General features: G+C 41.5%; 1 protein-coding gene across 4 annotated transcripts in view; it reads right to left on the reverse strand.

Moving 5' to 3' along the window:
- Positions 1 to 17,671, reverse strand: part of LOC133061906 (zinc finger protein 709-like) — a 26,224-nt gene continuing 8,553 nt past the window's right edge. For 3 of the 4 annotated variants that reach the window (XM_061150214.1, XM_061150216.1, XM_061150217.1), the window contains 2 exons: positions 17,551 to 17,611; positions 13,420 to 17,174 (listed from right to left, as the gene is read on the reverse strand). In XM_061150214.1, the coding sequence (XP_061006197.1) occupies positions 16,205 to 17,174; positions 17,551 to 17,611 (1,031 nt within the window). In that variant the 3' untranslated portion in view covers positions 13,420 to 16,204. Of the gene's footprint in view, positions 161 to 521; positions 649 to 1,154; positions 1,230 to 13,419; positions 17,175 to 17,550; positions 17,612 to 17,671 lie in introns of those variants that run through there. The other variant, XR_009694059.1, reaches the window with a different exon arrangement.

Here is a 17,671-nt window from a genome sequence, read left to right on the forward strand (position 1 = left end):
TGAAAATGGGACTATTTGTTTTGTTTGCCTCTTTTAAAATTTTCACAGTAGACCACAATTCTCATATGAGAAATGCTTTTAATTTTGAGTATGACTCACCTTAATTTACTCCCCTGGTTTCTGGACTGACTTTCAATGCCATGATGTTTCCATTCTGCTTCTGAAATGCAAACCCAGAATAATGATCCCAAAGTATTAGAAATTACAGAACAATTACTGAATTTTAGGTCCATGATGAGCTCTGACACAGGCCAGTTTCTATTTCTTTCTTGCTTTATTTTTATTTTCCTCCGTGCTGTGCAGTTAGTTGGGTATTCATTCCCTGACCAGGTACTGAAGCTGAGGAATGGCACTGAAAGCTCCGAGTCCTAACCACTGAACCATTGAGAATGCCCTTCCCCCCACCCCCACATTCTTAACCAGTGTCCTTCCTTTCCACATTCTACATCTTTGAACAGCACAGACAGGTAAAAAACACTTGTTCTCTAACTGATGAATGGAGGTAATTTCTTCATTCTTACCTACTGAGACAATGTTTCTGAAGTTTTCCAGCATCACATCTCTGTAGAGTTTCTTCTGTGAGGAATCTAGTGAAACCCACTCCTCCCAGGTGAAGTTCACAGCCACATTCTCAAAGACCAGTGAGTCCTAAAACACCCAAAATGTGTGCCAAATAAGATGCCTGAGACTGACAGCACAGACAATCACACATCACTAGTAGGAACATTATATATGATTCTGTTGGCAATTTGGGACCTTATGTGACCATGTGACCAGGTGGCTCACTGGTAAAGAATTTGCCTGCCAATGCAGGAGACGGGGGTTCAATCCCTGGATCAGGAAAATCCCCTGGGGGAGGCAATGGCAATCTATTCCAGTGTCCTTGCCTGAAAAAAATCCCATGGACAGAGGAGTCTGGTGGGGTACAGTCCATGGGGTCGCAAAGAACCAGATATGACTGAGCACACACATTCTATGACTTGATCATGAGAATCTTACTCTCCACACTTCCTCTCTAAGGTAATAGTATCATGAAGAAACAAAAATTATTTATACATCATTTCTGTGGTCACAGTATCACTTATAGCACAATCATGGCAGAGCCCCAAGAATGTAGGGAAATAACAAGAATGTTTTACAAATGAAACAAATACCATTTGAGGAACATCCAGTTCTTGTCAAAAAAAATTCTTTCATCTTCTTCCTTATGATTCACAATTTGCAGTACACTGTAAGGCAGAGAATTGAGATTGAATGAGGTTTCAATGAACAGACACACAGTGAAGAACTGGAAACTTTCTCCTACATCCTCTAACATCAGAGGCTGGGTGACCTGTAGAAATCAAACTTTTAACAAAACTCAGAAAGCCCCACAGTCCCAAGGTTCTTCTGTCTTCTAGAAGAAACCACATGCAGTTCCCTGAATATACATATTCTTCTTCAAGAGCACTGCCTTTCAGTTGTGTAATAATTATCACAGATTCTGCTTTTTTTTCCTCTCTGTATATGTAATTAGATGCAGTTAGAAAATTAATTCAAACTTAGACCTTCGACTGAGGAAGAGGCAATAATATTTTAGACCACAGAATTCCTATACTCGGGTGACTTGGGGCTGCTTTCAGCCAAATTTTAGAAGACATTGTGCAATTACGTGCCACAAAAGCTCTTTATCATCACACCCTAACAGTACACCCTGGGCCTTACTGCCCTTAAGGGACAGGTTAAGAGCACAGTTTACAAGAAAGTTCACCACGTCCATAAAACTCTGATGGTGATTCTTCCCAGATTATGAAATATGTAAGGGTTTCATCACTGGCTTCCTCCAAAAAAACATAAAGTCTCCATCCTGCAATTTCAGGAGTAAGTCTTCCAAGTAACCACTATGGCTACTGACAGGCGAAAACTTAGTCTGTGATTTATGAATCTAGAACTTGTGATTCTTGATCTCACAAGAACAAAAATACTCAAATTAAACAAATCTTCAAAACCATCAGAGCAGAACTTCAAAGGGCAAACTGGTGTCTTAAAACTGGGAAAGAGAAAAGAGAGATGTTTTAAAAACATGACTGACTAACAAACACATGAAAAGATGCTCAACATCACTCATTATCAGAGAAATACAAATGAAAACCGCAATGAGGTACTATCTCATGCCAGTCAGAATGGCTGCTATCAAAAAGTCTACAAACAATAAATGCTGGAGAGCGTTCAGAGAAAAAGGAACCCTCTTACACTGTTGGTGGGAATGCAAACTAGTACAGCCACTGTGGAGAACAGTGTGGAGATTCCTTAAAAACCTGGAAATAGAACTGCCATACAACCCAGCAATCCCACTCCTGGGCATACACACCAAGGAAACCAGAAATGAAAGAGACACGTGTACTCCAGTGTTCATCACAACACTGTTTACAATAGCCAGGACATGGAAGCAACCTAGATGTCCATTTGCAGACGAATGGATAAGAAAGCTGTGGTACATATACACCATGGAATATTACTAAGCTATTAAAAAGAATGCATTTGAATCAGTTCTAATGAGGTGGATGAAACTGGAGCCTATTATACAGAGCAAAGTAAGTCAGAAAGAAAAACACCAATACAGTATATTAACGCATATATATATGGAATTTAGAAAAATGGTAACAATGACTCTATATGTGAGACAGTGAAAGAGACACAGATGTATAGAACAGACTTTTGGACTCTGTGGGAGAAGGCGAGGGTGGGATGCATTGAGAGAATAGCACTGAAACATGTATATTATCATATGTGAAATAGATCGCCAGTCCAGGTTCGATGCATGAGACAGGGTGCCCAGGGCTGGTGCACTGGGATGACCCGGAGGGATGGGATGGGGAGGGAAGTGGGAGGGAGGTTCAGGATGGGGAACACATGTATACCCATGGCTGATTCATGTCACTGGATGGCAAAAACCACCACAATATTGTAAAGTAATTAGCCTCCAATTAAAATAAAAAAAAATAAAAACAAGCCTGAAAATGATGTTCTTAACTCCTGTACCAAAAACACTCTGTTTCACCAGAGTCTGACATGACAAAAAAAGATAAAAACACAGAACAAAATCCATGAATCCTGGCATGACCTTCTTTAACAGGAAATTTCAAGTATATACAATGAAAATAAATGACAGAAAACAGAGATAGAAATACCAAATGGTCTAAAATACTTAAAGTTTTGAAATTAAAAGGAAACAACTTTCCTAGAACTTTATATTAATAGCAAGCATGTGTGCTTAGTCGCTCAGTTGTGTCCGACTCTTTGCAGCCCTATGGACTGTAGCCTGCCAGGCTCCTCTGTCCAAGGGGATTCTCCAGGCAAGAATACTGGAGTGGGTTGCCATGCCCTCCTTAAGGAGATCTTCCCAACCCAGGGATTGAACCCATGTCTCTTGCATTGCAGGCAAATTCCTTACCATCTGAGCCACCAGGGAAGCCCAAGAATACTGGAGTACACACTGGAGCCTATTCCTTCTCCAGGGGATCTGCGGATTCTTTACTAGCTGAGCTACCAAGGAAGCCCTAATAGCAAGCATATACATTCCTTCCATTTTTGTCTCAGAATGGCCTTATTTTTTCTTAATTTTTAATAGCAAGTGTAATGATCCTTAAAACTTAAGAAAAAATAAGGCCATTCTGCCATCTATGGGGTCACACAGAGTCAGACACGACTGAAGCGATGTAGCAGCTGAAACAAAAATGGAAGGAATTTGTCACTAGTATACCAACTTTGAAAGACCCGTTAAAAAATTCACCAGTAAGTAGTGACCCACATGAGAAAAGAATCTAAAGAGAAGTGTACATGTATAACTTACTCACTTTGCTGTGTACACTTGAAACTAACATAACACTGTAAATCAACTGTACTCCAATTGTTTTTGTTATTTTTGTTGTTCAGGCACCAAGATGTGTCCAACTCTTTGCAACCCCATGAACTGCAGCATGCCAGACTTCTCTTAACAGTACAGCCTTGACATACTCCTTTCCAATTTTGAACCAGTCCATTGTTCCATGTCTGATTCTAATTGTGGCTTCTTGTCCTGCATACAGGTTTCTCACAAGATAGGTAAGGTGGTCTGGTATTCCTATCTCTTTAAGAACTTTTCAGTTTGTTATGATCCACACAGTCAAATGCTTTCATGTAGTTAATGAAGTAGAAGTAGATATTTTTTGAATTTCCCATACTTTTTCTATGATCCAATGCATGTTGTCAATTTGATCTCTGGTTCAAAAATCCTACTTGTACATCTGGAAGAGTTCTTGGTTCAGGTACTGTTGAAGCCTAGCTTGAAGGATTTGGAGCAGTACCTTGCTAGCATATGAAATGAGTGCAACTATACAGTAGATTGAACATTCTTTGGCATTGCCTTTCTTTGGGATTGGAATGAAAACTGACCTTTTCCAGTCCTGTGGGCCCTGCTGAATTTTCCAAATTTGCAGGCATACTGAGTGCAGCACTTTAACAGCATCATTTTTTAGGATTTGAAATAGTTCAGCTGGAATTCCATTACCTCCACTAGCTTTGTAGGAATGAAAAGTGGTGTGTCCACTTTAGAAAGCAGTGTGAATATTCCCCAACCAACTAGACTTGCCATATGATGCAGCAATCTTACTCCTGGGTATATATCCAGAGAGAACTCTAATTTGAAATGATACAGGCACCCAGTGTTCTAGTAGCACTGTTTACAAGAGCCAAGACATGGAAACAACCTACATGTTCATCAACAAATAAGTGGAAAAAGATGTAGTACAGATATACAATGGAATATTACTCAGCCATAAAAATTGAAATAATGCCATTTGCATTATTTCAGCAAAATAGATAGACCTACAACTATTCATACTAAGTGAGGTAAGTTACACTGAGAAAGACAAATACTGTATGGTCACTGACTTACATGTGGTATCTCAAATATATCACAAATAAACTTATTTTCAAAACAGAAACAGACTCACAAAGATATTAATAAATGACTGGTATTCAAAATAGCCAAGAACTATTAAAACCCAACAGTAGGAAGACAATCCAATTAACAATGGGCAAAAGATCTCAAAGAACCATTGACCAAAAATGATAGGCAGAGGGAAACTGGAAATATGAAAACATGCTGAACATCAAATGTCAATGGGAAATTGCAAAGAAAACAAAGAGCTAACACCACACAATTATTTAAAGACTAAAAAGCAAAACACTCAGAACACCATATAGAGGTGAAGATCATCTTCATTCACTGCTGCTGCTGCTGTTGTTCGGACACTGGGTCCTGTCTGACTCTTCATGACCTCATGGACTGTAGCCCACCAGGCTATAGCCCTCCAGGTCGGTAGGTGTCCATCCAATATGCTATTAGGGAAGAGAAGAGAAATAGGTCCAGAAAGAATGAAGAGGCCGGGCCAGAGCAGAAATGATGCCCAATTGTGGATGTGTCTGGTGGTAAACATAAAGTCTGATGCTGTAAAGAACAATGTTGCATGGGAACCTAGATTGTTAGGTAAATTGGACAAGGTTAGGTAGGAGATGGCAAGAGTCAACACTGATGTTTCAGGAATCAGCGAACTAAAATGGATGGGAATGGGTAAATTTAATTCAGATGACCATTATATGTACTACTGTGGGCAAGAATCACTTAGAAGAAATGGATTGGCCCTTATAGTTAACAAAAGAGTACGAAATGCAGTACTTGGGTGCAGACTCAAAAATGGCAGAACGATCTCAGTTCGTTTCCAAGGCAAAACATTCAACATCATAGTAATTCAAGTCTATGCTCTAACTGCTAACACTGAAGAAGCTGAAGTTGAGCAGTTCTATAAAGACCTATGAGACCTTCTGGAATTAAAACCCAAAAAAGATGTACTTTCATCAGAGTGGACTGGAATATGAAAGTAGGAAGTCAAGAGATACCTGGAGCAAGTTTGGCCTTGGAGTACAAAATGAAGCTGGGCAAAGGTTACAGGTCATAGCAAACACCCTCTTCCAACAACACAAGAGACGACCCTACACATGACATCACTGGATGATCAATCCTGAAATCAGCTTGATTATATTCCTTGCAGCCAAAGATGGAGAAGCTCTACACAGTCAGCAAAAGCAAGACCTGGAGCTTACTGTGGCTCAGATCATGAACTCCTCATTGCCAAATTCAGGCTTAAATTCAAGAAAGTAGAGAAAACCACTAGACCATTCAGGTATGACCTAAATCAAATTCCTTATTCCACCATCCAGTGGAGGTGACCAACAGATTCAAGAGATTAGATCTGGTAGACAGAGTGTCTGAAGAGCTATGGACAGAGGTTTGAAACACTATACAGGAGGTGGTGACCAAAAGCAAGCCCAGTAAAGAGAAATGCAAGAAGGCAAAATGGTTGTCTGAGGAGGCCTTACAAATAGCTAAGAAAAGAAAAGTGAAAGGCAAAGGAGAAAGGGAAAGATGTACCCAACTGAATGCAGAGTTTCGGAGAATAGCAAGGAGAGATAAGAAAGCCTTCTTAAGTGAACAATGCAAAGAAATAGAGGAAAACAATAGAATGGGAAAGACTAGAGGTTTCTTCAACGATATTGGAGATACCAAAGGACATTTTATGCAAAGATGGGCACAATAAAGGACAGAAATGGTACGGACCTAATAGAAGCTGAAGATATTAAGAAGAGGTGGCAAGAATACACAGAACTATACAGAAAAGGTCTTAATGACTGGAATAACCACGATGGTGTGGTCACTCACTTAGAGTCAGACATACTGGAGTGTGAAGTCAAGTGGGCCTTAGGAAGCATTACTACGAACAAAGCTAGTGGAGGTGATGGAATTACAGTTGAGTTATTTCAAATCCTAAAAGATGATGCTGTTAGTGATGCAATCAATAGGTCAGCAAATTTGGAAAACTCAGCAGAGACCACAGGACTGGAAAAGGGTTAGTTTTCATTCCAATCCCAAAGAAAGGCAATGCCAAAGGATGTTGAAACTACCATATGATTGCCCTCATTTCATGCGCTAGCAAGTTTATGTTCAAAACCCTTCAAGCTAGGCTTCAGCAGTAGGTGACCCAAGAACTTTCAGATGTTCAAGCTGGATTTAGAAAAGGCAGAGTAACCAGAGACCAAACTGCCAACATCTGTTGAATCATAGAAAAAGCAAGGGAATTCTAGAAAAACATCTACTTCTGCTTCATTGACTATGCTAGAGCCTTTGACTGTGTGGATCACAACAAAGTGTGGAAAATTCTTCAAGAGATGGGAATAGCAGACCACCTACCAATCTCCTGAGAAACCTGTATGCAGTTCAAAAGGCAACAGTTAGAACTGGATATGAAACAAGGACTGGTTCAAAATTAGGAAAGGAGTACGTCAAGGCTGTATATTGTCACCTGCTCATTTAAATTATATGCAGAGTACATCATGAAAAGTGTTGGACTGGATGAATTACAAACTGGAATCAAGACTGCTGGGAGAAATATTATATCAACAACCTCAGATATGTAGATAATAGCACTCTAATGGCAGAAGGTGAAGAGGAACTAAAGAGCTTCTTGATGAGGGTGAAAGAGGAGGGTGAAAAGCTGGCTTAAAACTCAACAATCAAAAAACTAAGATCATGACATCTGGTCTCATCACTTCATCGCAAATATAAGGAGAAAGAGTGGAAGCAGTGACAGACTCTATTTTCTTGGGCTCCAAAATCACTGCGGATGGTGACTGCAGCCACGAAATTAAAAGATGCTTGCTCCTTGGAAGGAAAGTTATGACAAACCTAGACAGCATACTAAAAAGAAGAGACATTACTTTGCTGACAAAGGTCCATATAGTCAAAGCTGTGGTTTTTCCAGTAGTCATGTTTGGATGTGAGAGCTGGACATAAAGAAGGCTGAGCGCCAAAGAATTGATGCTTTCAGATTCTGCTGGAGAAACTCTTGAGAGTCCCTTGGACAGCAAGAAAATCAAACCAGTCATTCCTAAAGAAAATCACCCCTGAATAATTATTGGATGGATTGATGCTAAAGCTGAAGCTCCAGTACTCTGGCCACCTGATGGGAAGATCAGACTCACTGGAAAAGCCCCTGATGTTGTGAAACATTGAGGGCAGGAGGAAATGGGGGCAACAGAGGATGAGATGGTTGGATAGCATCATTGACTCAACAGACATGAGTTCGAGACTACTCTGGGAGATAGTAAAGGACAGGGAAGTCTGGCAAGCTGCAATCCAAGGGGTCACAAAGAGTTCAACATGACTTAGTGACTGAATAACAACAACAAATGTATATTAAGACCCAGCAATACCACTCTGTGTTATTTATCCAAATGAGGGCAAGTCTTGTAGTCACGCAAAACTCATACAAATACTTGTATGGATTTAATTCACAACTACCATTAGTTAACAGGTAAGCAACAAACCTGACTCAAACAATCAGTGTTAAATCCATCCATAAGATCAAACACAGTTCACAGTAAAAAGAAATGAAGTATCAAGCTATGAAAACACATGATGGAAAGCATAAAAGTGTATTGCTACCTGAAAGAACCCAATCTGACAAAGCTATAAACCATATGATTCCAAGTACATGAGGGCCCTCAAGTACTTCTCCTCCCTTCCCCTAAACTCCAAGGCAGCCTTAGCCTGAAGACCCTGAAGGTGCTCTTGACCATCACTGAAATTTTAAATACACAAATCCTGTTTGACCAATTCAGGAAAATCACTCAAATCCAGTGTTTCTGTGGAAATGAAAGAAGAAAATTATAAACCACTTCTACTAGTTCTCCCAGAAAACCCCTCATATCTACTCCCTTCAGAAAAAATGTCAATCATTATTTCCAAGGCAAGTTTATTACTGCACAATTAATCATACTAGAATACTTGTCTGCAAGTCTAAATCCTGGAATACCAAAACAAGTGTCCAGAAGAACTCTTCATATTCACTCAGGGAATGAAAAGAGGTAAAACAAAAATTCTTCACAGCACAAAAATATAATACTTCATATTTTTTCCTGTGAAAGTCACCTCTCTTACCTCTTGGCAAATATTGTATACGGCATTTCAAGCTCTAGTAATTAAATACATCTTACAGTGTTGAATAAACTTAAATAAGTGAGTAAATCTTTCGAAGGGGACTAACGTAGGAACGGGCAGGGTAGATCGTCAGGAATAAGTTAAAAAAAAAAAAAAACCTCCACAAAAAGATTTCTTATGGAATATCTGTTCCCAGTAAAATATCGAGAGGATAAACGATTTCATACAACCTACTTCCAAGGGGTTATTCCTGGCTTTCCGGACAGGTTAGGTATCTACGGTTGGCCATCCCCCCCCCCCCCCCACCAACCTGCGCCCCGGAAAAATGCCATCTAGGACTCCGCACAAATAGGATAAAAAATTAAAATATTGAGTTTCTTTGAAAAGCACCGCAGAGATGAACAGTTGATAGATAATTTGAATCGGAGAGGCGAAACTGATTTTGGGAATGAGGGGAAAGATCTGGGAATTTATTTATGGCCAGTCCTACAAAGGGCTTCTCGGTGGCTAAGCGGTAAAGAATCCGCTTGCCAATGCAGGCGCTGCGGATTCGATCCCAATCTCGGAATATCCCCTGGAGAAGGAAATGGCATCCCACTCCAGTATTCCTGCCTGGGAAACCCCAGGGACAGAGGTGCCTGGCGGGCTGTCCATGGGGTCGCAAAGACTCAGACACGACTGAGTGACGAAATAACTGGGGTGGAAACCCCCAACTAGAATACCAATCCCCATTTAGAATAACAACTTTCTGCCTTCTGCCTCTGTTACCTTGCTTAAACAGCTTTTGCTCACCACCTCCACTTCTGTAATCTTGCTTGCTCATTGCATCGGCGGGAATCTAAGTTGCCTGAGGAGGGGGTATCTGAGTTGCTTGAAAGAGAAAATCCTGCAGACCCGCAAGTCTGTGCTGAATAAAAGATACCCAGAACAAAGTCTGGGCGCTCAGCCTCTGGAGGCGACTCCACTGAGCCCGCACCGGTGCTGAATAAACCCTGTTGTTCTGCATCTTCCAGTGCCGCCTGTCTCTTTCTGGAGTCACGGTTTCTACAACACGACGACAACAAAGAGCTACTAATGGGGGCTAAGGTCTTCGATTTGAGATTCCGCTTCCCCAACTCTTTGGAAAACTCAGAGGAAACCAGGTGCCCGCGGCATAGAAATGACAGGCTGGGACCCCTCAACCGACACCTAATCTCACCGCTGGACCCTCTGGAACGAGTCTCGATTGTCTACCGAAAATAGTGAACGTGGTCAGGACACAATCTGGGGGAGAAGAGGGGCTGTGGGAGCAGAGCCGCCGGGAGAGGCTCTGGGGAGGAGGTTCCTGCGCGAAGTGACCAGACCGGACGCCCGGGGTCCCGGCTGCCCGGCCAACACCCCTGCTGCGAGCCAGCGGGGACTGAGGTCCTGGTGGCGCCCCAGACCCTGGGTATCCATAGACTCCGGGGATGAGACCCGCGGTGCTGGGTCAAAAAGTGGCTGGTTTCCGCTAGTTCCGATCAGTCCCTCTCCGGCGTCCGTAACCTGGGTCAGCAAATTCATCATTTCGAGTTCCCTCCCAAGAACTCCAACGACCAGTGCAGATCACAGGGCTACTGAACGTTGAGAGTAACCAGGTTACGGAATCAGGAAAAACACTAGACCTTCCGCTCAGTGGGAAAAAGGAAGTCTACGCCAGGGGGTGTTGCCCCGCCCACCTGCCTCACCGGACTCCTGGTTGGACAAACTCCAATGCCCCGCCCCTCACGCCTGAGTGACAACCTGTGGTAGGTGGGATGGGTCTTGTCCCTGCCTGGCACTTTTGCTGCTGCTACTGAGTCACTTCAGTCGTGTCCGACTCTGTGCGACCCCATAGACGGCAGCTCACCAGGCTCCCCCGTCCCTGGGATTCTCCAGGCAAGAACACTGGAGTGGGTTGCCATTTCCTTCTCCAATACATGAAAATGAAAAGTGAAAGTGAAGTCGCTCAGTCGTGGCCAACTCTTAGCGACCCCATGGACTGCAGCCTACCAGTCTCCTCCGTGCATGGGATTTTCCAGGCGAGAGTACTGAAGTGGGTTGCCATTGCCTTCTCCAGGTACTTTTGCTAGGTTAAGACAATTGTTTCCTGGCCTGAGATCGACTCTGCAGCTCTGCAGTAGTTTGTTTCTTTACAACACTGAACTTTACTTCCATCACCAGTCACATCCACAATTGGGCGTTGTTTTCACTTTGGCTCCATCTCTTCATTCTTTCTGGTGTTGTTTCTCCACTCTTCTCCAGTAGCGTACTTGGCACCTACCATTCTGGGGAGTTCATCTTTCAGTGTCCTATCTTTTTGCTTTTTCATACTGTTCATGGGGTTCTCAAGGCAAAAATACTTAAGTGGTTTGCCATTCCCTTCTCCAGTGGACCACACTTTGCTTATTTAACTTATATACAGAGTATATCACACGAAATACCAGGCTGGATGAAGCACAAGCTGGAATCAAGATTGCCAGCAGACATATCAATAGCCTCAGATATGCAGATGACACCACCTTTATGGCAGAAAGTGAAGAACTAAAGAGACTCTTGATGAAAGTGAAAGAGGAGAGTGAAAAAGCTGGCTTAAAACTCAACCTTCAGAAAACTAAGATCATGACATCCAGTCCCATCACTTCATGGCAAATAGATGGGGAAACAATGGAAAAAGTGACAGACTTTTTTTTGGGGGGCTCTAAAATCACTGAAGATGGTGACTGCAGCCATGAAATTAAAACATGCTTGCTCCTTGGAAGAAAAGCTATGACCAAACTAGACAGAATATTAAAAAGCAGATTACTTTGCCAACAAAATTCCATCTAATCAAAGCTATGGTTTTTCCAGTAGTCATGTATGGATGTGAAAGTTGGGCTATAAAGAAAGTTGAACACCAAATAATTGATGCTTTTGAACTGTGGTGTTGGAGAAGAGTCTTGAGAGTCCCTTGGACAGCAAGATCCAACCAGTCCATCCTAAAGGAAATCAGTCCTGAATATTCATTCAAAGGACTGATGCTGAAGCTCAAACTCCAATACTTTGGCCACCTCATGTGAAGAACTGACTCATTAGAAAGACCCTGATGCTGGGAAATATTGAAGGCAAAAGGGGACAGCAGAGGATGAGATGGTTGGATGGCATCACCAACTTGATGGACAATGAGTTTGATGAGGAAGCTCTAGGAGTTGGTGATGGACAGGGAAGCCTGGCATGCTGCAGTCCATGCGGTTGCAAAGAATTGGACATGACTGAGCGACTGAACAGAGTTTGTTTCTTCTAAGGAATTTTTGCATTTCCTCTAACTTATCTTTTAAAATATAGTTTATTTATATCTGGCAGTGCTGGGTCTTTGTTGCTGCACAGACTTTTTTCTAGTTGCAGGGAGCAGGGGCAACTCTAGTTGTGGTGTGCAGGCTCTCCTTGCAGTGGCTTCTCTCATTGCTGAGCAAGGGCTCTAGGGTACTCAGGCTCAGTAGTTGTGGCCCATGGCCTTAGCTGCTCCAAGGCATGTGGGATTTTTCCTGACCAGGGATTGAACCTGTATCTCCTGTATTGGTAGGTGAATTACCACTGAGCCACCAGAGAAGTCCTGTAATCACTTTTTTTTAACCCTATAATTCTACTTTTTAAAAACATTTAATTGAAGGACAATTGCTTTACAGAATTTTGTTTTCTGTCAAACCTCAACATGAATCAGCCATAGGTATACATATGTCCCCACCCTCTTGAACCTCTCTCCCAACCCCACTCCTCCAGGTTGATACAGACCTCCTGCCTGAGTTTCCTAAGACATACAGCAATTCCCATTGTCTATTTTACATATGGTAATGTAAGTTTCCATGTTACTCTTAATAGGATTTATCAATAGAATTTACTTCACCCTAGAATCTGACTAGAGCTATGATCTTAGAGGTCACAGGCAAGATGGGCACTGAAACAACTTTTAACTTCTGCAGATAAGAAATGAGGGACTTCCTTGGTGGTCCAGTGGTTGGGAATCTGCCTGCCAGTGCAGAGGACACAGGTTCTGTCCCTGGTTGGGTAGGATTCCACATGCCACGGGGCAACTGGGCCCGTGTGTCACAAATACTGAAGCCCACGCACCCTAGAGCCTGTGCTCCACAAGAGAAACCACCACAATGAGATATGTGCTCACCGCAACTAGACAGTAGCCCAGCTCACCGCAACTAGAGAAAGCCCAGGTGCAACAACAAAGACCCAGCACAGCCAAAAGTAAAATAAATAAAACTAAAAAAAAAAAAAGAGTAAGAAATTAGTTTCATGAGGAAAACTGTAACTAAAAGCAAGAAAATGGCCCAAAGATAAAGTAGCTGACTTTGCACTCACTCACAGGATAAAACTGACAAGACTGTATAAATGATTTAATGAAGAGTAATGCACAGTTTTTCTGAATGGGTACTTTAATATATTCTCTGAGGACATGAAAAGCAAACTTGTTGGCTAATGAACAGTTCAGAATATTGGTAAAATATTTGATACAACAAAACCTTCTGTTTTGCAGCAAATTCAAAGTTTTTTTTTTTTTTTCAAATTCAAAGTTTTAATCATGTAACAGAAAATACAATAAAAAAACACATTGAAGGATTATGTTCAGCTACAAGTAACAGGAAACACAGCCTTCTTGACAGAAGGAAGGTGATTCTTCTCACATGGAAACAATGGGTCAAGGATAGCAGTGCACAGTGCACCAGAGAAGCAAACTGACATGTAGGAGAGGAAACAAAGATATAATCCAGAGAAGAGTGGAATGAGGATATTCCCAACCACAAAACTCTGAAATACTTTCCTTGTGGACACAGGAAGCCTAACAGAAAAAATTCAAACTCTGCTGGATCTTTGATGTGGAAGCTATGAAGACATTGGGGGAAACTATACATCTATAAATATGGAAATCAAACACTGGTTGCTGGTGTTGATGATACTCTTCACTACAAGTTCACGGAGTTTGGAAAATATGCTGGAAGATGCTGTCCTTGAAGCTCCTGTGTAACTGTCTGTCTCCCAGGGTGGAGGCTCTAATATCTGAACAATGTCTTTTTTACATCTGCTTTTAAGTCACACACAGGTGAGCTACTGGTGAATACTAACAAGGAACTACAAAGAGGATGGATTCTAGAAAGTCTGGGTCCTATCTCTAACTTGACATCTTTAGGATTAGCACAAGTCTCATAGTCTATTCAGGCTTCCCAGTTGGCGCAGTGGTAAAGAATCCACCTGCCAATGCAGGAGACGGGTTCAATCTCTGGTTCAGAAAGATCCCCTGGAATAGGAAATAGCAACCCACTCCAGTATTCTTGCCTGGAAGAATTCCATGGACAGAGGAACCTGGTGGGCTACAATCCAAAAGGTTGCAAAGAGATATGACTGAGCAACCACACACACATGCAAACAAGCAGTCTGTTCAATTAGCCAGAAATAGAAAAAACAAATAGGAAAAATCATAATTTAGCTAGTAGTATACTGTTTGACATCCTAGCCATACATGATATTAATTCCAAGTGATTAATAGAATGGAAATGGAAAAAGGCTCCTATACTCACCACCAACTGGAGAGGGTTGCCACGCCCTCCTCCAGGGGATCATCCCAACCTAGGGAGGGAACCCAGGTCTCCTGCATTGCAGGTGGATTCTTTACTGTCTGAGCCACCAGGGAAGCCCAAGAATACTGGAGTAGACAGCTTATCCTTTCTCCAGGGGATCTCCCTGACCCAGGAACTGAACAGGGGTTTCCTGCATTGCAGGCAGATTCTTTATAAGTTGAGCTACCAAGGAAACCCATAAAAAAGGGTACAATGTATATAATAGGTTATACATCTAGGAACTGCCACACTGATGCTGAGCCAGACCCTGTGGGGCTCCTGGGGACAAGGCCTTTCTGTGTCCCTCTCTCTGATTGTAGGAAACAGCCTTCACTCAGCTTCCATGAGCTTCCCTGAGTTCCAGTGGGCTGAGGCAAGCAGCTGTTAATCAGGGAAGGGAGGGGGTGCAAGAACAGGGAGAAAGAGTCAAGAGCAGCCTTGGGGCAAGGTCCTGATTCCCCATCAATGAACACACACAACAATATCTTTGAGTTATTTTGCAGAAACTGAAACTCCCTCAGGTGGGAGAAGTTAATGATTAAGGAGGGTATGCTGCCCACAAACAGGTAGACCCCAGACCAGCTGGACCTCAGGTTGATGATGCTGACTCCAACTTGTCTCACCATCCACCCCCATCAGAAGAATGTCCATGAAGTGAACCTCTTTGAACAATTATTATAAAACTTTCTCACTCTCTTCCCCAAGAACACATGGTTTTGAGGGCATTAGCCCACTGTGGCCCCCTTTGCCTAGCAAAGAAACAAAGTTATCCTTTTCTATTACATCCAAAGAGGAAAAAAAAAATCACTATCTGAGTAAAGGAAAAATTACTACCTTTAAACCTCATGTACTGTGGTTGAAAGATAACTTACAGAAACAACTGACATTAACATTCCTTTCTGAAATGAGTAGAAATCCACCATTTAAGGTTAAACTTGAAGGAAGATCTTTAGAAAACACAATGCATTTATAAATTTAAAAAATTTTTAAAACAATTCCTTTGGGACTTCCCCAGCGGTCCAGTGGTTAAGACAATGTGCCTCCACTGCAGGGGCAAGGCTTCCATCACTGGTTGGGGAACTAAGATCCTACATGTCCCAAGCTGAGGTCAAAAGAAAATACTAATAAATAAAAATAAAACAACTCTTTCATGCTGAAGGTTTTCTGGAACATTAAGCATGGATTACTTTCCATCAATTTATCTCATGTTATTTACATTTACACATCTTCTCCATGGGAGTTTTCCATATAATGATATCAGCCAATTGAAGTATTTGAGGCTGTTTACAAATAAGGTTTTACCTAGTAAATCCTTTTATGGTTCCAGAAACTACTAAGATCGGAAAAGCCTTTTCCACATTCTTCACATTTTATATGATTTCCGTCCAGCATGTAGTCTCGTGGGTCTTTGAATGACTGAGACACAAATGGAAGATTCCTGACATTTCCATCAAATTGACAGGTTTCTGTCCAGTGTGAATTCTTTCATGCGTGTCAACGTAAGTGGAACAGAACATTTCCCTTTCATTTCCCATTCCCATACATTTCATTCCCATTTTATCCCCATACATTCAAAGTGTCCTCCCTGTCAACTATGGGTCCTTCGATGTATTTTTAAAAATGATGGATACCTGTACCATTTACCACACTGGTCACATTGATATGGTTTCTCTCCAGTGTGACTCCTTTCATGTACTTTAAAAGAACTGGGATGAATGAATACTCTCTCACATTCTTTACATTTATAAGGTCCATCCCCAGTGTGTGTTATCATGTGTTTCTGAAGGGTTACATTTAATAAGAAGGCTTTCCCACATTCCTTACACTTGTATGGTTTTTCTCCAGTGTGGATTCTTTCATGATTTCGTAGCGACCAGGCAGTATTCAATACTTTAGAGCATGTTTTACATACAAACGGTGTTTCTCCTGTGTGATGTCTTTTGTGTGCCTGGAAGGACCTCAAACGTTTGAAAGCTTTACCACACTGCTTACATTCATAAGGTTTCTCTCCCCTGTGAATCCTTTCATGTATTTCAATAGTTTCAGGACTTTCAAAGGTTTTCCCACATTCTGTACATTTATAAGGTTTATGTCCTTTATGAGTGCTTTCATGCATTCGTAGGTGACTGGGATAAATGAATGCTTTCTCACATTTCTGACACTTGTAAGGTAAATCTCCAGTGTGTGTTCCCATGTGTTTTCGAAAAGTTGTGTGCCACGTGAAGGCTTTGCCACATTCCTTACATTCATAGGGTTTCTCCCCTGTGTGACTCCTTTCATGGGTCTTCAGAGCACTAGGAAAAATGAATGCTATTCCACATTCTTTACATTTATATACCTTCTCACGGTACTTTCGGCGATCTCCTGATCTGTTTTCAATGTGACATTTCATGTGTCTAGTAAGGGATGAATGATACATGAAGACTTTCCCACATGCTCTGCATTCCCATGGTTTTATATCACGAGTTCTCTTCACATTGGGAGTTGGAATAAGGTTGAAGCTTTCTTCAGAGGAATTAATGTCTTTCTTTTCAGAGTGTCTCTCTGCTTTGGGATTTCTGTAAATCATGAGAATACTATTAATGAGTTTTTTCCCTTAATTAACTATATTTACTGTCTTTACTATGATTTATAGCAATAGTGAGGTTTTCTATCTTGTGTGACTTGGTAGAAGTCAAATAAACTGAACACTGTTAACAGGACTTTCCCTTTTCTATTAAAAAGTGATATTCAAATATAGGCTTTATGAATACTTACTGCACACAAACTATATTTCAAACACAGAACATTTATATCACATTTAAGAAAATTTGAGGGAGACATTTTCTAAAAACAACTAAATTTGAAGAGAGAGCTATTTATTTTGTTTGCTTCCTTTAGGGTTTTCATAAGATTCTCATATGAGACATGCTTTGTACTATACATATGGCTCACCGTAATTTTCTCTCCTGGTTTTTGTCCTGATCTTCAATGTCATGGTCTTCCTGTTTTGCTTCTGAAATGCAGACCCAGAAAAAAGATCCCAAAGTATTAGACATTACAGAATGTTATGTCC

The sequence above is a fragment of the Dama dama genome, chromosome 9, assembly GCF_033118175.1.
Source record: "Dama dama isolate Ldn47 chromosome 9, ASM3311817v1, whole genome shotgun sequence".
Taxonomy (NCBI): domain Eukaryota; kingdom Metazoa; phylum Chordata; class Mammalia; order Artiodactyla; family Cervidae; genus Dama; species Dama dama.